Genomic DNA, 23189 nt, shown 5'->3' with positions numbered 1-23189 from the left:
GAGAGGTGCGTCACGGTTCTCAGAATACTAACCACTTTGACTTTGCTATTTCTCCTTTTTATTTAACGAATCTCAAATTATGGGACAGGATACGTTCTGTTCGATTTATGGATCGATTGCGACAGAACGCGTGATCAATTTCGCAGCGTGAGGCTTAGGCTTAGGGGTTAGAGTCAATACTCATAATATGAATTGTGTGTTGTGTGTGTTCTTTTCACGTCGAATTTGGGGCTGTATTTATAGGGAAGAGTTCGTGGAAAGATAGAATTGCAGAGTTCTAATCCACAAAGAATTAGGAAAAAACACGTACCCAGGTATTTTCAGCGCCCAGGCCTGGGCGCCGAAGATTTCGGCACCCAGAGCCAGGCGTTGAAAATAGGGTATGGGCTGTTTTCTTAGTCAGATTTGGATTCCTGAAATCCGTAGTGTTTGAGACTTAATCGAGTCTTTTAGTGCATATCAATTTCATGACGGAATGCGTCTGGGCCCGTTACGAACTCTAGGCTCGTTAGGATTTTAATTAATACGTAACTCTTATTTCCGAATCATATTAGGAATAAGATTCTCGCAGTTTTCTATCTCATTTAGGATTTATGTTGGAGTGCAACGCCTAATTCTGACAGGTTTCTATCTTTTATGACTTGCCACTTTTAACAGCAGCCCATTACGGTAGTTACTATTTTTAGCAGGTTTCCATAAATAGCAGGTTTCGGGTGAAATGAAAAGGGGAATTGAGATTCGTTTATTTTATAGGAGATGCGTTGTCAAGTGGAGATTTATGCTTTCATCATCGAACCTTTCCCTTTCGGGAATGGGGACAAAAGTAGGTGTCTACATCGGGTTATCTCAAACAGTGTTTTTGAGAAGGAACAATGGGAGTAATTTCACTTGAGTCTTATGTTTGATCACAAGTCCTAAAGGATTAAAATGAAGTGTCATTGTTGTATTACGTGTTGGTGTACTTGTTGAATTATTTGTGAGTTATGTCTTTAGGTTGAGTTTTGAACATAACATACTAATTAACGTAAAGTGCAACCCGAATGAGCTTCAAAACTCTTGGAACGTATATACCTCGAGTATGAACAATAGGGGGAGTCTTGACGGAAAACTTGTACTCCTTGAATGATACAAGACGTTATTTCATTCTTCTTTTTATGTTGTTATGCATTGGAATTCCGTCGGTATGGCCCGACTGTCGGTAGGAGTCCGACTTATTTTTATTTGGTGTATGGTTGGCTCCCATCACCCTTTTCTTTCCTTTTGAGGATACTTTATTTTCCCCGTTCGAAGCTAATTCTTTGTTAAACTGTGAGTCAAGAGTCGTGTCAAGTGTCGAGTCTTGTCTCCATGTTTACTTGTTTATTAATTGGCTTTTGCAAGTGGATTATTAATTCGTTGAGTGAAGCATGTTAGGATAGAATGTTATTCTAGCTTGTTCGTACTCAGCTTTTGCTGACTTCGTGCTTCATGTCTTCTGGTCATGGCCTTCGCCTTAATGACCCTAAGAAGATCCATCATTGCATTTGCGTTGGTGGGGAGTAGATTTTAATAAAAACAGGTTTCTAGAGATAACTTGCTGGAGAAGTTATCATGGGATTCGTGTTTGAGAGTTTATTTCTCTTCCGTACTTTATAAACTCTACTTTTATTTTCTAGTCATGACTACTTAATTTATTTAGAATATAGTTAACGGATTTAAAACTATTTAATACTTTGGTTTGGGGCCTTGGTGGTTCCAAGTTGTTAATTGACCATTAACAATTTAATACGTTTTGAAAGTTAGTTCATTCCACTGCGTAATTCTGGTAAATAGCCTTAACCGTTATCACGGTGGCGGTAATATCTTGGTAATTCCTTTGTTTTAAGTTGGAAAATGTTTTATAAAAAGTAAGGAATTATTAGGGTGTTACAACCCGAGCCTACGACGATGTTGCTCTACAATTCCGGGGCAGCAAAGCCAAGCTCAAGAATGTCACTTTCTGAAATATTCCGACGAATATTCCTACAGTTAACCTTCTCCGATTCTCCGGCAACCCTTTTGGCGGCTCCTAGGAATTTAAACCAATCATTGCAGAATCAACCGTTGAAGTATATGCAAGATTTAGAGGAATACAAAGATTACATTGATCATTCAAGGATAGTTAGTGGTAATGTCGATGCTAATGAGGGTGAATTAAGTTATTTAGATGAAATGTTGATGTCATCTTCTTTGTCTTCTCCACCACTTTTACCATCGACTTCATTCAATCGGTGGATCCTTTGTTTATCTTCCTTCTTTTTCAATGTCAACCCCACCATTAACCTATTTCACGGATGAGATTCCTCCACGTGGAAGTCAAAGGAAGATGGATGAGTCTAAAGATCATTTGGATCAACGTAAGGAAAGAGGATTGCAGAGTAATTGCGGTTCCAAGTAGGAGTTGTAATTTTTCAGTAAAGTATTTTTTTCTTATTTTTTTAATTTCCAATGAATTATCGCTTATTTTCTCGCCTTTGATTACGTATAACTCAAATTACATATTTTTCCCTTTAAAAATTCTTTTAAGATAAAGCAAAAGAATTATGTAAATTTTGTGTTATTTGTTAATATTGATGATTTAATCTTGATTTTGCACTATGCTTACTTAAGGGATCAAAATAGAGGTGCAATACGACTGAACATTATAGTTAAAAGTAGAACAAAGAATAATGACGAAATACATACAGTCACAAAGTGTGACTTTAGACCTGATTTACTTTCTTTTCCCATCTTAGATCATAGATCTGAGATTGAAGTAGTAATTCATTTTCATAGTTAATTTCTTGATGTTGTTTTGAATTTTTGGGGAACTTCGATCAATATTTTTGGTTAATATGATTAATGTTGCCTTGCTGTAATTTCTTTTTAACCTAATTGTTCAAGTTACTATTATTCTTTATGTAATTTTAAGGTTTTGACTCGCAATTTCGTTATATTTGTAATTTCTATCAATTGTTACATTATTCATTCTCAACACACCACGTGAAGCTTGCCAGTAATACCGTCCCAAAAAAAAAGGTTATTATTTATTTTAACATTTTTTTATAAAAAAGACATAATAGAGAACAATTGTCTAACGCAGTAGTTCTCTGTTGTGATGCAAAAGAAAACGGTTAAATATGTAAATGTCGAGTATTCTTTTTTCATTTTCTGATTTTAGTAAGGGAATAGAGAAGGGTCTTGTTAAACAATCGTTCTCCGGGCTTTAAAAAAAGTTAGGTAAGCACCATGGGGGAAAGTAAACAAGTGAAACACAATTTTTTTTTCTTTCTACCCACTTTCCATTATGTATGTCATTTTTTGTTCTACTAAGTTTACTTTATTCCATTTTGGATATCCTATATATTTACCGTCTTACCTATTTTATCCCACAATAATATACTTTTCTACACATGCACTCTTGCATTCTTTTTTTTACCTGTCCATTGTTTCTTATCTATACTCATGCACCTTTTTACACTCTTTCTCATACTTTATTTTACACACACTCAATCAACTTTTCAGTGATTTTCTTAAAATTTGTATCTGTAGTAAGTGACTAGATCAATAAAAACAAAGGAGGTACTATGTTTAATTTTATTTCTTTGTTATTACGTTGTTGCACTGGTTCAATGCTTACTAAACATAAATATGTGAAAACATTTCTTTAGAGGGACTTTTTGAACAATTTACTTACATATTTCAGATTAAGATGTAATAACTCAAATCTGCTTTTTTATATTCGCACACATCACATGCATATAAGACTAGTTTATATAATTAGAAGTGTGGAACATGACATGCCAAAAAAGAAAAGTGTATCTTTTAATTAAATACGAGAGATTACAAAACGTGTATATCTATATTAGTTAAATATGGAGGAAATATATATTGTGTATCGATATTCGACGTCCGCGTACGTTAAAATCGCCCGCATTTTGTACATTAAAAGACAGTTTTGACCTTATAAAATTATATCCCATAATAATAATAATAATAATAATAATAATAATAACAATAATAATAATAATAACAATAATAATAATAATAATAATAAACAGATTTGAGTATAATAGTAGTGATAATAATAATAATAAAAAAAAATAACTGAAATTTTAAAATTAATTTTTTTTATATAATAAAGTTCTAATTGGCAGTTTTGAAACAATTTAAAATTAATTTTTTCTAAAAAAATAACACACTGCCGCCCACAAATGGCGGTCTGATTCATGGTCCAGCCGCCCACACATGGCGGCTGGACCATGGTTCAAGCTGCATTTGTGGGCGGCAGTGTGTTTCGTTCTTAATAAAAAATAACAGTCGATTGCTAATTCAGACTTGCGATTCCTAATTAGTTCGAGGTTTAACACAAAGCTCGAACCTCTCAGCGGTGTCCATTAAACCTTGGATGACAATGGCAACATCTTTAGAGCATTGTTGACTTGAAAACAACTCGACCAATGTATTAATAATTTTGTTAAATATTTAACTTTTATTCATTAGTTTCGTTAAATTAGTTCAATGTTTTCTGTGACTTTTAGAAACTTCAATGCAGGGCAATGTCGTTGGTGGGCTAAGCATAGCAGAGCAGTTGGGTGGTGGCCGTACTTTTTTAGCAGAGCAGTTTCTGTTGGTGGCCGGTTTTTTTGGGAGGGGGTGATTGGATTTTTTGGCCGGTGGGTGGTTAGTGGTGGTCAAAGCTTCGCCGGAAATACAGAGGTAGAGAAGTGAAGTTTGGGAGAGATGAAGAGAGAGGTGAGATGATTTTCTTGTAAAGGGTAATAACGTCATTTCACCATAAATACGCGGGTGCTTTTAACGTATGCGGACGTCGATTATAATCCCCATATATTAGGTTTTTAATAAAATGGATTTTTACATGAGACTATATAGGGATGGAGGGAGCACCGTACCATCTAAGCTGATTGATCCACGTGCTCGTAGTGATTTTTTTTTTTTGGTGTTAGCACCCGGTTACTCTTATGCCTAATCCGTATTCGGAGCGAGTTCTGGGGGATAGGTTCCACTCCCCTCTAAATTATTACACAAATTCTTATTTACAAGAGTTGTACAATAAATATTGTACACCGGAATAAAAGTTAACTCAAAATGCTTAAAAGTTAAGCTTATATATGTAATGTTATCTATTTTTTGTAGTGATAAATTTTTTCATTTTAATAAAACTTATTTCTTCAAAATCTCTAATAATATATAAAATTAATCATTGAACTCTTTAAAATGTTTATCTATCAACTTTTTTTTACTAATGTAAAAGTTAATCAAAACTTAGTTAAAGTTACAAAAATTGGATAAAAGTTATCTTGGTGTACAATAAATTTATTGTACACCTTGTGCGCGCAAGACCTTTTGAAATTATTATTGCGAGGATCAAACATGGATCTTCCCTGCAAATTTAGCTCCAATCACCCCTGAACCAACCATCAATCGGTACTTAGCGATTTGTAAGCACAAGCGCAAAAATAAAAACAAATAAAGTCCAACAAAAACAGTAGAGAGGCTTTTCATCATCATCATCATCCGTCGTCTTTTACCGCCAAACAACAGTAGAGAGGCTTTCAACTCCTTCCAGACACCTTTGAATCTTTGCCACCAATTCAATTCTCAAAACCCGTCGATTGTTTGAGCGGGGGAAAGACAAAATGAGGGTTTTCAGGCAGCTGAGATTAGCTCATCACGCTTTCGTCGCCGTTAATTCAAACCCTTTCCTCAACCGCTGCATGAACTTTCGATCGGTGGTCTCATCTTCATCATCACTGTTATCTAGTTTCCATGCTTCCGATTCTTCATACGCTTCCAATTTCGTAAATTTGAAGAATTCACCTCGCCACCATTTGAATTTGAAGCCATGGGGGCCGTTTCTAGGTCAGATTTTTATTTTTTTGGAAATACTTGGTAATTGATGTTGAAAATTTGGGCAAATTGCTTGTTGTTTTCTGGTATTGTTTAAATATTTGGTTGTAACAATGATTCTTGCGGTTTAATGAGTGTATGTTATGAAAGTGTATTTGAAATGATGAGATCAAGAATATACTCCGTATGTAACTATGTTTTTTTAACACAAACACCGATTTTGAACAGGGCAAAGGAGGACGATGTTTATTCAAACACAGCCGACTCCGAATCCGGCATCATTGATGTTCTATCCGGGGAAGTCAGTTATGGAAATTGGGAGTTCGGACTTTCCGAATGCTCGCACTGCCATGAACTCACCTTTAGCAAAATCACTTTTTGGGATTGATGGTATGCTTGTTTAATTACTCCTTGTTTTATTTTATTTTGGTGCGGATGAGCCATAAGTGACCTACAAATTAAAAATTGGGAGGAGGATTTGAATATGAGACCTATTGTGCACATACCCTCTATCTTAACCACTGGGCAAAGACCTCGTTGGTAGTACTCATGTTTTTTAGTATGAAGTATTGTGATGTATGTTATGTTTTCTATTTTAGGATAGCAACCACCTTAGAGTATATACTATGTATTTGACATTTATGTTTGTCACCATCTTTTAGAAATATTTCAAAATATGTTACTCTCATTGTTTCTAAATACTTCATCCGTTTCTTATTAGTTGATAGGTTTTTAGCACTTTTCACACAAGTTACTTTGACTTCCTTTTGTGATTTACACTTAGAAAAAACTAATGTTGGATTTTGTTAGATTCGTATCAATGAATATTTTCCAAATACTATAACTCTTTGTAATTTTTACTTGTTCATATCAACTTTTTATAATTTTACTTTCTCATAATTGAAGATATTAATGTTTGAAATCATGCATTAGCAAGGCCATACGTGGTTTGATCATATATTTATTCGAAATGTGAATGGAGTTATTGTGGTAACACAAGGAACATTCAATTTTTTACTTTAAAAACCATATGTAGAAAGGTTTGTGTTTTGGGATGACCTAAAATAGGATTGTGGCCTATTATTGAGGGACAATGGGAGCCCCTGTGATGAGGTTTCTTAGCAATAACATCATTTTGGTTGTTATGTTTGACGTTATTGACTACAAAATTCAAAGGTTTTTGGTATAGAAATTGTGCATCTCTTGAGTTTTGACTTTCTATTTTTGATGTTCCACTCCTCGGTAACCAATCTACTCATTTCATATTTACTTGATTTTTACGGTTTCTAGTAGCACATGTGACTGTTTTTTCCCTTACATTGATGGTTGCCCCTAAAGAATTCCCAATTTTGTGTGGTTTACAAAAAAAAGGATGCCAATTTGCATGCTTATGTTTTTGGGGTCTTTTGTTCTTGGTAACCTACAGATACACAAAGCTTGTACTTCTATCTTGGGAGGGTATCTCATTTGGTATATTACTTTGGATCCTTTTTCCCTCCTGCTCCTTAGTAACCATCTAATGTTTAGTAGAATTTAATACTTGATGGCAGCATTAGGGTCTTTATTCGGTCAAGCTGGTAATTGTAGTCTTGTTGACTTACCTCTTCAGAATGCTCAGTGTCATGGTCTCGGGAATGGAATGTACTGTTTTGTGGAGGATTTCTTGAATTTGGTGTATTTTGTAGAAGATAAAGAGTTGTTTCTTATCATTTCCCTCTAAGTTTGGAGTCTTCTAGGTTAGTGTGGTCTACCCCCTTTCTTTAGAGAGCTTGTAGTAAACTCTCTCGGATGTTATTTAAGTTCTGGAGTACTGAGTACTGACAAGAATGTGAAGAGGAGTAGAGTTTTTAGATTTATGAGGAAGTCAAAATCTGTCAAAGGATAGGTTTAATTTGCAGAACAATGTTTATGGGGATGTTGGAGGCCTAAAAAGGGAGACTATTCAGAGGCTCACAAAGACTAGTGGTTAGGGAGTGAGGGATTTCTGGCAATTGAATTGGTTACTTGGTTAAATCATGTAAAAAATTTGAGGGGGGTAAGATATATTTTACTTCATTGTGTAAACTTTTTTTTGGATGATGAAGGGATTTAATAGAAACAAAATGGTATATTTAGGATGGAGGACTGGAGGGCATAGCGTTTGGATGATTAGTGAAAGCGTGTTTCTTTTGTTTTTATTTTTGTTACTTTTTTCCTAGCATACTTAACGTCTTAACCATAAAAGGTGACCCGTCATCTTGAAGCCTATGCCTTACTTGAAATTGATAGTTTGGTTGGATGTTAATTATCGAGCATGATTTATTCTATATGTTAGACAGTCTTTGTTGGATATTGTGGCTACTGCTAGACAGACTTTGGTGTTTATTATGGATTATTGTGTGTAATGCTCTTTGATACAGAAGCTGGATTTGGCATAGTGCAAGGAAGAGTGCCCAAGATGACAGTTGACTATTATGCAAAAACATAGAAATACTACTCTGATGCGTTATTGACTTGGCATGTCAATACTTTGTGACCAGGCTACCTATTTCCTACTAAGATGAGGAGACTTGCATCTAGTTTAGTTTATTCCTTGGTTTGTTGGAAGATTGCTAGGGATTTCCTAATGAAGAGAATCCCTAGTTAGATGCACCCTCATTCGTCATCTCGGACACTTTCAAAGAAGGAAACAGTTTGACCAGAAGCACCAATTAAGGCTTTGTTGTAGTATTTCTTCCCCCCCTTTCACCCTTCGATTCAGCCTAACAATTTCACTTTGTCCATTGAAAACATCGAATCTCATAGTAGCCTCCGATGAGATATGATTTCCACAAAATATGCCAAGCTGGTGCTAGAGAATTAAAACGTGTGGGACATTTTAATAATCATTTTGGGATTAAGGCTTATGATAGTGGGAAGAGAGAGGTTGTGGGGCCATGACTTATGATAGTGGGAAGAGAGAGGTAAAAGTATTTGTAGCTCCATGCCATAAGTGTGACAATTAAACTGAGACGGAGGGAGCATCACTTAATCCAAGGGCCATAAAGCCCATGATACTATTAATTTATATTATAATAATTTTAGTTCTCATCTTACCTTCTTTTAGGGGAATATTAAAGCTTACATAATTGGTGAAAGAATACTGCATTATAAGTACTAAAAATATACTTAAAAGTATATTTTTTTCTTACAACAAAAAGTTAACTTTGCTAAAAATTCCGGTTGGCACTTGGTACAATGGGCCAAACAAAGTAAACGGTTTCTATTTCTTGAGAGTGCTTATTTTGTGGCCACACAAAATATTTTGTCACAAATGTTTCTCCAGAACAGTTTTGGAAAACAACTCCTGGGAAATGAAAATTATTTTCTAAGAAGCTTGGCCAAAACAAACCCTTAACGGCGCTTCTTTCTAGGATAGGTGATTGTTGTGACCTTGTAATCTCTCTTTCTTTCTTTCTTTCTTTCTTTCTTTCTTTCTTTCTTTCTCATTCTCTCTCATTTTCTACTGTTTCCAAATTCGTGACAAGACTACTTGCCTCAATGGTTTTATCTATTCTCCCCCCACTAGTGGTAATTTCCTTATCTCAAAGAAAGACGGGGAAAAAGAATTCTCTTGATTTAGCTTGAAAACATTATCATTTTACATTTCTACGCCTTTTATGCTTAGGAGGTTGAGAAGCCGCCTTTCGTGTTATTTTTCCTTTTCCGTAAACAATTGGTATCCCTTTGATGCTTGTTTTTAGCATGTTCTTATCACTTATCCCCAAAAGAGAGAAAAAGATATGCTCATGTATTTTTTGAAAGGGGACATTTAGTTTACACAAAAGGAAAGGGAAAGAAATCAAGACAAGGAAGTTTTATGCTTGTTTGAGTTTAGTAAGGGATTCCTTCTTAAATATTTGGTTTAAGAAAACAAAATTGACTTTTTTCAATCAATTTTGAACTTCTTTCCTTATCATTGTCATCATCATAAACTTACTCTTTAGGCCACCATTATCTACCCCACAAATCTTCTCTTCGACCATCATCAACCCCAGTCCCAACCAGTGTATAAAAAAGCGCAAAGCGCACTAAAGCGATATGAGTCCTAAAGCTTAAGCGCAAGCGCAAGGTGCACGCTTCATAGAAGTGAAGCGCACTTTTAAAGAACTAAAGGTTTTTTTACTATTATGCATATATATCTTACTAAAATAATCATAAAAATATGTAAACACTATATTTGCTTCCAAAATATTACTCTTTGCTTTAACAAAAATAAAGCATATAACATTGTGTTTATCCAAAAGCTAGGGTCGGCTGTTGTGACTGTTGTCTTCTTCTTTTCTTCTTTTTCCTTTTCTTTTGGACTCTTGGTCTACTTTTTATTGTTAAGGATTAATAGGGAGTGGTCCAAAACACAATAACAACATATAAACAAGCTTTCAACGTAAAGTAATAAAAAAATAAAAGAATTTCAATGAAGCGCCAAAAGCGCGCTTTTTGCGCTTTGCGGGCTTCATGTGCTTAAGCGCTTCGGCGGGCTTAATCACAAGAGCTTCGCTCGGACCTAATTAAGCGTTTTTCCCTAGAGCTTTGAGCTTCAGGGCTTAAGCGCGCTTTTTTAAACACTGGTCCCAACCTTCAGCTTCATACCACCATACTCTACGTGACAACCTAAAACATCTTTTTGGATAAATACGAGTTTGAGATGAGAATAAAGAAGATCAAAGAGTGGAATGGTGCATGAATTATTGCCTCATGTTAATCATCTTTGACTTGAATTCCAAATAAGTTTGATGCATAGATTAAAAAGGATGACGATTAGTAAATATAAAAGCTCTCTACTCCCGCTAGAGATTTGTAGGTTGTTTGACCAAATCTGATGAGTACTTCGGTCGAACCTACCCAGAGGTTGTTTTGGTATAACTTGCTGGTGGCATTGATTCATTTTCTGAGGCTATAAGTAGTTTTAGGGTAGCTTCTTTGTATGTACATTTAATTTCCTACATTTTCAAATAGTTTTTAGAGAGAGAAAGAAGAGAAACACCCTAATGCTCAAAATTAGTGTGCACATTATCACCAACGTCATGTCTTCGAAGCACCTCTCTCCGCATGAACTTGTGAAGGACTTCTCTTCACCACGATGCACATAATCATCATCATCATCTACATTTTTTTTTCAACCACCTTTTCCATGGTGGTTTGCCCATTCAGTTTTTCGCTCACAAATGGAATATGGCCTGCGATGGTTTACTTCTCATTCTTTCTCTCACCTTGTTTTTAGGGATCTAACCCGACGCTGATACCATGTTGAAATTATAATAGAGATTAGAGGGGAAAGAATATAGCAAAGTTATACTACTATTTCATTCAATCCAATTAATTAAGTTACATTAAAAGACCTTTATAGGCTCATAAAACATACTACAGTGCTAGAATGTGGAATAACCCACCTACACATTATTGCCCACTAATAATATTCATAAATAATAGTGTTCCTAAAATTAAGGGACACTAGCACACTAATTTTGAGCTTAACTTTTAACAGTTTGTACCTTTAGTGCTTTTGAAAAACAAATCAACTTGTCAAACTTGCAATTTGACATCCCCATCCCCATGTCCATGTTCAATCTTTAGCTTTCATCGCACCACCATACCTCTCTTTGACAACATATGCTACAGGTGCTCCGTTAAACATATTGCATCCTCATTCTCTTTCTCACCATCTCTGTCCTCTCTCTCACACATTCACCACAATCACCGTGAAACCACCGTAATCTCATTGTTTCTCAGCTGCACAATGTATAGGTTGGGCAAGATTTTAGTCTTTGGTGGTCGGCCGTAACAGATCTGAAACCTTAACGACCGATTTAAAAACCAACTTTTATCATTCTTGATTGGGTTGGTGAGTAATGATTCCTTAATTGTTCGGTTGGTTCATAAGTGCTCTCTCATTGTCCTTGTGGTGGTGATTTTCTGGCAGTTCCTATTTTAGTGATTACCATGATGGTAATTCAGGTTTAATGGTGTGCAGTGTATTGATTTCGTGGTTTAGATGGTGGCTATGTTGGTGGTAATTCGGGTTTAGAACTTTTGGGCAGGCTAGTGATGGTGGTGCTTAGGTTGTGGCACCTTTTGGTGGAAGGTGGTTGTTGACACTATAATGATGGTTTCGGTCAGGCTTAGGTCATACCGCGGCAACTAGACACTAGCTAAGGAAAACATCAAAAAGGCTGCTGATTCTCTTTTATTTTCTTAAAACGTGGGTACCAAATACCTCATAATTACAATTTCGTCGTTTTGTGTGCTTGGCTTTTGCTCTATTTTTCTTAACAAGTCTTTTCTACCGAGTTAGTCAGTGGCTTAATCTGCTACTCTAAAAATCATGGTAGACGTATATGGGTGAAATTTTAAATACTCAATGCTATTTTGACATTCGATGATGTTTGTTGTGACCATATAAGTTACTCATTTTACAGGAGTTACACGAGTCTTCTTTGGGTCCGACTTTGTAACAGTCACAAAGTCTGATGACATTTCATGGGATCTTCTGAAACCGGAGATTTTTGCTGCAGTTATGGATTTCTATACATCTGGTCAGCCTTTGTTTCTGGATGAAAGCACCGCAGCTTCCAAGGACACAGCTATTCATGAAGTAAGTGCTTGGACCTTCCATTTTCTCATGTTCTGTTACTGTTAAGGGTTCTTTCGGTTCACCTGATTTTGACTGAAATAAATTTGTAACTTATTTTGTTTGAACTTATTTTTCCTGAAACACTATTTTGTAAGTTAAAGATCTGGAATTTGTAATTCAGAAAACTTGCATCCCATTCAATACAGTTCTTTTGAACTTTGAAAACCAGCAGAAACTTTGCTTAAGCTCAGAGCAGAGACTGTAAGGCCCATTAAACAACTGTGAGCTGTCTTACTCTCAGGCAATTTGTTCATGGTAAATAAGCTATATTGCAGGATGATTCAGAAACTGTTGCTATGATAAAAGAGCTTTTGGAGACTCGCATACGGCCAGCAGTGCAGGATGATGGTGGTGATATTGTGTATAGAGGATTTGATACGTATGTTTCTGTGTCTCTGCACAAAATTTAGGAATGTTCTTTGGTCTAATCTTAGTGTTTATCGCATTTGACACTTTTTGGTTTTTTCCCCAGGGAGACTGGAATAGTCAAATTGCAGATGCAGGGAGCATGCAGTGGCTGTCCTAGTTCATCTGTGACTTTAAAATCTGGCATTGAGAACATGCTAATGCACTATGTGCCTGAGGTGAGCCTCCTTTCTTACGTCATTTAGATTGATACCACGTATGAGAATGTAAAAGATAAATGATAAATTAGTTCACAATTACCACCTATTTGTATATACTGTACTTTTTTATGTTTACATTAATTCTTCTGTGGACTAGAAGTTGCAGTTTGTGGAGCCAATCTGCTTGTGCTTGGTTAATATTCTATGTGTGACTGACGAATCTTCACTTGTATCTTTCTATAAAGGGTTATAACATAGACTAGCAATTATTTCTTACCTTGTGAGTGTAGATAATAAGCAGAGGTCCACATTTCAACGTTCCGTGGATATCTTGTTTCTCATCCTGAGCATTTGCTTAAACCAGCCAAGCCTACATTTAGAAGTATTTTCTGCTAGTTGGTCCTCTCCCTTGCATTGAACATGTTTAACTTCGACCTTTTATTTCAGCTTCTCTTATTTATGGATGCTTCACCTTATATGCTTGGTTTTGCGATGGAAACAAGTTTCTTTGCTATGGATGCCGTCAATTGTCTTATAGATCAGACAAGAGATATGTATAACTCCCTTAGATCAGACAAGATAATTAGATAAACATGATTTTTGTGGATTGTGCTGTCTCGCTTGTTTGACAGACATGAAGATACATGAATTTGCAGCTATTTTTTTCAAGCTGTCTAGGAAACTGTCTCAATCATTGTGTGAAATATAGCTCTTAGATTGTTTGACATATATAACTCAAGAATACCTCCTGACGACCTCTTAAGTGAATTGACTAGGATTTTGCACAAACTTCAAAACCAAAACACAGATTGCTATATCAGATGGACATATCTGATACCTGTTTTAGTTGCTGCAAGATTGAGCAAGTTATCCATTATGTTTTTGAGAACTTCCTAATGGGCCTTGTTAAATCCTTCAACCATGCATTGGTCCTTATTAGTTTGAACTTTGAAGTAGTGTTTTTTTAGGATGCTAATTCTCCATCGATCTTCTTCAGTCTCCTGCATACTTATTAGTTAACGAAAATACCTTTAGATCTGTCATCTCATAGCACTGCATCATCTCTCTCAAAAGCAGAAGTACAACTGGGATTGTTACCATCTGTGTTTTTTTTGTTTTTTTGATAGATCAGTGAGACTGATTACAATATCAAGTATCTCTCATCATTGTGCTTCCCTGTTTCTAATTTAAAGTGTGCGCGTACTCAAGCCCTGTTTGGTTCAACTTGTTTTCACTTATTTCAGGCAAAATAAGTTTGTTTCAGACATTTTACACACAAAATAAAACAATTATAGACAAAAAGTTCAGAATCAATATGTTGAGTCAAACAGAGCCTAAGATATCTTTCAAAGCCTTTGTACTCAAAAAGTCATTTATCCAACTTTACTAAGGTATTGAAGCCTGCTTAAAGCCATATAGATCCTCTTTGAGCTTCAACACTTGTTTCTTCTTGCCCCTTCATCTCAAATATAGGAGTAGCTTCCTCTATATATCAACCCTTTGAGGCTTGGATGCAAAGGCTTTAATGGAGAATTCAGTCAACCCATAGATTTTTTTAAAAAAAAGAAAAGAAAAAAGAACCTCTTCTAGTTTTTGCATATGAAGTCGTGTCATGTGTGTACTCCAATGACATACGAAGTATGTTATAAACAAAATTTGTGTTCAGACTCAGAATTGTCCTTATTATTTTACTTTTTTGCTGAAAGTTCTTGATTTCTACTTTAAGGTCAAAGGGGTGGAACAAGAGTTGGACGAGGAGGAAGAAGAGGCTGCTGCACTGAAATAGAGCTGCTTCTTGATATTTCATCCAAACAAACGCTTAAAAATGACGAGGATAGAGGGTTAATGGGTTTATACTGACGATTATTCACATGTTAACGAGGGACATCTTTGTATTATGATTGAGTTCAAAAGTTGCACGTGTAGTATACATCTGTAGATGTCAATAATCTGAGAATATGTATCAATTTTGTTTGAAAATTTACAGTCTCTTATTCAACCTTGAATGTAGATGAGCTACAGATAGGTAATTTATATGCTACATTGAAGCAGCGTTAACATTTCGTAGGATATACAGCGGTTAGTCAATAGTTGCCTGCATTTCTTGCATTCATTCTCGTAGTGCTGCGAAAATAATACGAACTACTTTGTTAGACTTCATTTATTTTCGTTTTGCAGACGCAAACCAAAAACTCTTATTGGTTATTACCTTTTTTTTTTTTTAATCTCTGCTTCTGCGAATAATGATTAGACAATGAGCTTCAATCGTTTTATGATTTAGGCTTATACTCCCTCCGTCCCGGAATATTCGATCCGATTTGACCGGCACAGAGTTTAAGGGACTTGAATTGACTTATTTAATTTAATAGGTAGTAGTTGATAGTGTGGGGTATTATTTTAATGTAGTTAGTGGGAGGTGGGTTAAGAGGTGGGGTTGGGGGAGAGTAGGTGTTGAATTTTTAATTATTTTTTGTATGGAGTAGGGGGTAGGTGGGTTAATAGGGGTGGAGTGAGAAATAATATAATATTGTTAGAATATTTCCATTTTTAGAAACAGGTCAAGTATTAAGGAACGGCCCGATAAGGAAAACAGGTCAAGTATTCCGGGACGGAGGGAGTATAGCTTTTCATCCGTTTCCGGTTCCAGATTTTGGATACTCGAAATTGAAATCAATTTTTACACCAGAAACTTTTGTTTAAGACCGCCTAAGGTTAGACCACTTTTTTGGTACTAACTAAATTAGTGTAAAACATAACTAAAAGTAATAAAATCATAACTAATTGAATAATAAAAGAGTTAAGGTATAAAGGCAAATAGTTAAACTTATGAGTCGAATAATGATTATTTTTTAACAAACTTAAACTCATAAAATCTTAACTAATTGATTTCATATTGGTTAAACTAATCAGTTTAATCTATATATCTATATACTCTACTAAAACACAGGGCGCTCAGTCTAGAGCTGACAAGTGTCCCTGTGTAAAAAATATAATTAATTTTGAAAAACTAAATTGTTATTATTATTTACATAATTAGATACGTAAGAATATATTTCGCAATCTAATATAGAATATTCGGATGATATTTAAATATAGTTAGCAATCTACTATAAAATATTTAGATGGCAATACAATATAAACTACTATAAAATATTAAGATGTTACGATTCAATATATAGAATATGAATCTAAGTGAAAAGTTATTCTAGAATGTTTTTTTACAATAGCACTAAATTCGAGACTCGTGCAATATCATTTTAAAGGCTTAATATTAAACATGATGAATCTGATAATGAACATGAGGAAAGCCTTAAAAATGATATTGCTATGCATGGGTTCAATATGTAGATTATTCCGATTATTCCTCAATTACTCTAACATTTGCATTTTTTTTATTTAACTAAATTCTACCAAATTTACATTATTAAATACGTTATGTACTTTTGGTATAATTCACTATAGAATATTTAATCTACTATATCTACTGTAGAATATTCAATGTGCACGGATTAATTAGCTTATAAATCTACTATAAAATCTACTATGATCTATTATATAATATTCAATCTACTTTTTACGTTGTGTGTAGCAAACTTACATTATTAGATACGTTAGATTATAGTTAGGAAATCTTTTGATTCTAGAAAAGATTTTATACAATACATGAATTTGGTATTTTATTGATTTAAGTGCAATAAAAAACATGGCTGCAAACTTAAAATAAATAGATCTAACCAAATTCATATACCGTATAAAATCTGTTGATATTGTCGTACAAGTGTACAACTATATGCCAATAAAAAACTGATACCAAATAATTACTTATATTGAATTGTCTAGGGTTTGCACCATACTACGTACTCCCATAAATATATAAGACACTATTAGTTATTGAGTAACATCTATATATCTATATCTATCTATATACCATACTAAAAGACATGACACTATCTATGAAACTGACACGTGTCCCAGTCTTTTAGTATTTTTTATTTACTTTTTTTACTTACAAATATATTAAATAATTATTTAAGGTAATCGATCAATATCTTTTACAAATCTATTTTATCATATACGGAGTATTTGAAAAAATAAAATAATTCTATTACTTTGTCATACTTAACAAGAGTTTCCTAATATAATGATCGATCTATTATTTGGTTAACCTTAAATAATTATGATTCCAAACAAATTTAGAATGACCAAATATAACTAATAATGTATAATATCTTATACATAATATAACATTTTAAAATATAAATTCGACCTAAAAATGCAACTATTGAATGTGGAATATTATGGAGTATGATTTATATTGCTTGAGTTACGTAATAAACCAACTATTGAATGTGAAATAATTGTAGATTCAATGTAATAATCTAAATACTCCGAATCTATTTTTTAAAATGGGTACTATATTAGGCCGATAAACTTATGCAATTGCAGAGGATTTCATGAAAAATCCTTTTAGTAATAATCTAAATGTTTGGTAAACGTTTTCAAAATTACCCGTATGGATAGTATATGGCTTCAATAATTGCAAACGTTTTAGTAATAATCTAAACGAGTTCTATACTTTATGTTATAATGAACCATATTTAAAAAAAAAAAAATCTTTATAGTGGAGTTTCAAGGGTACTATATGATATATAATAAGTAGGTAATATATATCATTTTAAAAAATATCTTTTATTTGTTTATATTATTATATATATAAAAAAAAAGTATATATTACACATAAACTAATTAATTGATATATTATTGTCAGATTAGGCTGACTGAATGATAACAACGACTTATCAATATGCAAAATTCCATGAAATACAATGTTTTACGTAGTCAATCTCATGCATAATATCTTAATCATAAAGAGTATTACCTGACATAATCCTATCTTAGTATATTTTACTTAATAACGTATCATGGACATTTTATTTGGAATACAATTTTGTGTACTACATTTATACACAATAATATTATTGACAATATTACTAATATACATACATACTCCTTTAATCCTTTATACAATCTCATGATACATTCTCACGCATTTATACAATGAAATTATGAATATCTTTGCATATATGAAAAATAAGACCCGTGTGATGCACGACTTACAAATTTTAACTTGTAAGTGCGACGTAAAATTTTTTATGGAAAAATATATAAACCGATTTGACAACTAAAACAATTAGGTGTTATACATACTTTTCTATTGGCTACTTTAATTTTTATTATTAACGTTTTAAAAATATGAAGTTGTCCTGCTATTTATTACCATATTGGAAACACATCAATAAGATATGAAAACTATTACCAAATAAATTTACTAATATCTGAATCTTATGAATTTACGAGTATGGGGTATTCTCAATTCCATGATATTATTATCTTTAATATCTCCATAAAATATTTTATGTCACAAACTAAAATAATAAAGTCGGTGAAGTGAGTTGAATGAACATTTGTCTGCCTCCACCCTATTAGACGTACGGGAATATATAAGTAGTGATTCGACGAGTGATGGACATTTATAGAGATAAAATTATATTTTTCGTGGTGATGTGGTAAGTGGTATGTGGGTTTTCTTTGTTTTTGCATTTTAGCAAACATAATTTCTTATAAATACTCCACAAAGTATAACTATTTATTTATTTATTATTTTGACCACATATATAATAATTTAGTAGAAAAAAGAAAAATGGAGGGGGAGATGCGTTCTCTTCACCTTATTTGAAAATAAATTTTTCGAATTTATCTGAACTTATCTAAACTTACTAGGGTCGGAACTGACTAAATCTAATGAAATTTGTGGATTTGATCAGACTTGATTTCAAGAGAATAAACTTGAGATTGGCCGGGTATTTAAAATGAGTATGGGTAACATAATACAGGATGAGATAGTATTTGAACTTAATATGGGTTCAGAAATGGGTCGGGTTGAACATGTATGGCTGGGTTACATCGGGTTCAAGTTTATCTTGGTTCAGGTTTTTACCGATAGGTTCATACAATGTGGATAAATCAGTGCGAAATGAAATGGGTAGAGGGTTGTACTTCGGGTCAGGTGAATTCGATTCCAAATTATAAAATCACAATTTTTAATACGTTTATAAATTCTAATGTTTGAGGCCTTAATTAGGGGACAAAGGCAATAACTAAAATTTAAAAGTGTTAATAATTTACGATAAATAGCGGGATTAAAAGTGTTATGGGTTATAAACGATTCGAATTAAACATGTTACGGGTTGTAAACGGTTCAAACTAAGCGGATTACGCGTTAAAACAACTTCTATTGTAAACGCGTTTTCCTCGGGTTCAAACGGTTTGGATTGAAACGAATTGGGTCACTAACGGCTTTCAGATCCATTCGGTTCGGGTTGAAACGAATCGGGTTGCTGTGGAACAGGTTTGTTATCGAGTTTCAGATCTTAATCGGGTTAATATTTTCCCATCGATTCGGGTTGAATATAATAGGATCGGGTCTTGGGTTACAGCTCGCGGGTTATTAACGGTTTGGGTTCATAACGATCGGACCAACCCAGCGAGTTCAACGGTTTAACTTGAGAATTTACATCTCATAATACAGGATGATAACTGATTTTTATACCTAACATGAAACCATGTGTGGTGCGTGAAAAGGAATAAAAAAATCTACGTATTTATCTATGTTATTTTTTCTAAATTAATTGAACTTTACACTTAAATTTTAAAATATGTAAACCGTGCATCGCACGAGTATTATACTAAAATAGAGGAAATCAATGTGGAGCTGACAAATGTCACTCTCTGATTAGCCTCTCTTATGGATATAAAAAAATTAAAAAATTAAAATATTTTGTTAACATTTTCCTTATAAAGTATTTGATGCTATTCTATACATGTGGAATATTTTGTAAAATCTTTTCTATATTTTGTTAACAAATATAACCAATATGATTATCTTTTTATAATATAATTAACCATTACACGGAGTACATAGTAAGATATTTATAAAATGTTCTTTTTATAAAACAAAATATTCTTTACATTTTTGAGACAAAACAACATGTTCTTTACATTTTTTAGACACCCAAAAAGAAAAACGTAAAGAGCAAAAAGAGACGGAGGGAGTAATTTCAATATTAATGATCTTGACATATTTGTTAAGATTGAGGAATTCTATACGATAGGTCATAAGTTCAAGTCTTCTTCCCCATTTATAGTTCGTATTGCTATTATTCACACCCAAAAAAAATTATTTCATATACGTAGTTTACAAGCTTAGACTCACGTGAAATTTTAAGTTACAAGGGGTTGATTAATACTTATGTGTGGGAGGGGGTTTTGGTATTCATGGGTCATGGTTGTCTGTTCGTTGTTGAGATTAACTAATGTTAATTCTCAATTTAGGTTAGCATGACTTTGTTTATCGCTTTCAAAAACTTTTATTTCAACGCCGCTCCCCGTTCTACGGGGGGTTCATAGCATGCTTTCCGAGTCACTTTTGGTGATTCATATAGCTTGTGAGCAAATCTCAGGCTATTTGCAATCGGCTCGTGTCGTTACTACTCTTCTACTTCTTTCCTTGTATGTCAAGTTTTACAGGTTCTTAAGGTCGCCTCCAATAGTTTACCTCCCCAGCAATTCAATCTTCAAGGAACGCACTAAAAAATGTTTTGGCACGCTATGTGTGGTCTGGCGTTGTAAACAAAGCCAAGTCAACAATCGAGGGTCCAACGGAGAAGAGTTGCTTATGCATTTAGTTTGTTTTGTAGTACGTGTAATGATCTATAAAGACCCTAATACTCTGTTTAGTGTGTAAACATCTTAATTTATATAAAATTAAGCCTATGTTAGAAAAAATAAAAAAATACAAGGGGTTGATTAATACTTCGTATGTTAATTAGGATGAACGTGCAAAATACATGAACAAAACACTAAAAATCTAAAATCAAAGTAGCTAGGCAAAGATATATGAGGAATATTTCATATGCAAGTTCGTTAGAAGACGACACTATATATAGATGGGCCGGATTCGGATTGGGTGGAGCTTCACCCGCATCCACCAGTTTATCAATCTGCTCCACCCGTATCCATCAGTCACCCGCTTAACCCATCACATGCGTCCACCCATCCATCATCCGCATATGAAACAGGTGGATCGGATGATAGCGGAAGAATAGTTTGTTTTTTTTAAAAAAATACATTAACTCTAATATATAGTCATTTTCATCAATAAAATATTATTTTATATTAAATAACAAAAAATGCTTTGAAAAAATTAATTTGAAACAAGAATTAAAAATATTTTCTTGAATACGGTTATTGCTTACATATTGTAATGTTTTTTTAATTTACTCAATTACTCTAATCAACCAAACAAATAGCAAAGACTCTAGAATAGAGTTCTAAAATTCTAAAATCTCTTATATATATATAAAAAAAAATATTGAGTCTAGGGGTGGGTTTGAGGCTGGTGAGGATACACGGGAGGGGGGGGGTGATGAAGAGGGGATGAATTCTATTTTGCACTTCTCAAGACGGGGATTACAAGGGGTGGTAACGTTCCAATCGTGGATGATGGGGTGAAAAGAATTGTTGGAGGTTACGGATGTGCAACCCCTGTCCACCTTAAAGTCATCTCTAACTGAATAAAGTAAATGGTGTAAGTAGGTGTTAAGTGATTGGGTAATGATATTGATGAGGCGATTGTGCGAGTTTTAAGGGGGTATTATTACGAAGTATCAAAATGAAGGGTGGGTGAGATAACTTTATGTTTGACACAATGACACGTGTGGTGAATGAGAATGAAAATTAATAACTTTGTTTATGTACCTTATTTGTTTTAATCTATTACTATATACTAAAAAAGACACCAGGAATGACACGTGTAAATTCCTGGTGCGATTTTTTCCCGCCAAAAACCACTTTCTAAAAAAAATGTATCTGTTTTATTTTATCTATTACTCCACTAGATATTAAAAGAGACACCAGGAATGACACGTGTCAATTCCTGGTGCGATTTTTTCCCGCCAAAAACCACTTTCTAAAAAAAATGTATCTGTTTTATTTTATTTTTATTCTCTACCTTTTTTTATAAACTATTTATGTATGGAAACAAAATTTAGTTTATAAATTATGACAATAATAGATACGAAGTAATGGTAATTATTCTAAATTGGTAATATTTTAGTCAAATTGCTATATTAATAATGGAAAATATATCACTCAATATTTTGGTTAATTTATCATATTAGCATTTTAAATATGCATATTAGATAAATAAATTTAAACGAGTATGTTAAAAAAATTATAACTGTATAGTAGTTTGGGAGATATTCAGTTAATTTTTTGTGAAAAAAATTATCAAAATCCGTGCGTGCACGGGATCTAATCTAGTTGTTTTAATAAATAAGACACCGAATGAGCAATAACTAATCTATCCATCATTAACTTTAAATTGGAGAATATCAATAAGCTCTATTTTGATGATAATTTTATATCATATTTCATATAAATTTATATTTGGATTAAAAATCGTGTATCGCACGGGTACTATACTAGTTGTTTAACTAATTGTTTCGGTTGCATAACTAATTGGTTTTGTTGCTTAACTAATTGAATTTCATACTTAATTAATTGGTTTCAGTGGTTAACTAATTAGTTAAAGTGCATAACTAATTGGTCCAGTGCATAAAAGTGGTCTAAACATTAGGCCGTCTTTCCTAAAAGTTTGTGTACTCGAAATTGGAACCGCTGGTTCTTAACAGGTTCATATTTTAGTTTAGGGTACCTTAATTTTTTTGCTGCCCCTATGTGGGGCGATCAAAAACCGATGCAACATGCTAAGTGACCCCGTAGTTAATTAAAAAAATATGATTTTCATACTTTTAATGATTGGGTGTTTATATAATCATATTGCAATTTTCATTGATGGTTAAGAGCAAGTGATCCGACAATGGTTGGATCCAAACAATGACCTATTACAATTCGATAATGATGCAATATAGAGAATGATTCAATAACGATTCGATAATTACACGATTGTAACTTGCTCCGTTATCTACTCGAAACATAACTTACTCGACTAAAAGTGTAACCGAACCCAATTTGACTCGTTC

At 33.6% G+C, this 23189-nt stretch overlaps 1 protein-coding gene across 1 annotated transcript; it reads left to right on the top strand.

The window, feature by feature from the left end:
• The first annotated feature begins 5502 nt into the window (after positions 1 to 5502).
• On the top strand, positions 5503 to 15186 carry LOC110802695 (nifU-like protein 4, mitochondrial). Its single transcript, XM_022008147.2, has 6 exons — positions 5503 to 5880; positions 6097 to 6258; positions 12306 to 12481; positions 12796 to 12899; positions 12993 to 13104; positions 14813 to 15186. Exons 1-6 carry the CDS (start codon positions 5658 to 5660, stop codon positions 14870 to 14872), a joined length of 837 nt encoding a protein of 278 aa, XP_021863839.1. The 5' UTR covers positions 5503 to 5657; the 3' UTR covers positions 14873 to 15186.
• Positions 15187 to 23189: the final 8003 nt, after the last annotated feature.

Source organism: Spinacia oleracea, chromosome 5 (assembly GCF_020520425.1).
Source record: "Spinacia oleracea cultivar Varoflay chromosome 5, BTI_SOV_V1, whole genome shotgun sequence".
Classification (NCBI taxonomy): Eukaryota; Viridiplantae; Streptophyta; class Magnoliopsida; order Caryophyllales; family Amaranthaceae; genus Spinacia; species Spinacia oleracea.
Note: the sequence above shows the minus strand (reverse complement) of the source record. Positions and strands in the feature narration are given on the sequence as shown.

Excerpts from the sequence above, each read along its gene's own strand:
- LOC110802695 (XM_022008147.2), top strand. The coding sequence starts at position 5,658 with ATGAGGGTTTTCAGGCAGCTGAGATTAGCTCATCACGCTTTCGTCGCC. Across the intron at positions 12,482-12,795 it reads AGGACACAGCTATTCATGAA|GATGATTCAGAAACTGTTGC; the intron begins GTAAGTGCTTGG and ends GCTATATTGCAG. Across the intron at positions 12,900-12,992 it reads GTGTATAGAGGATTTGATAC|GGAGACTGGAATAGTCAAAT; the intron begins GTATGTTTCTGT and ends TTTTTTCCCCAG.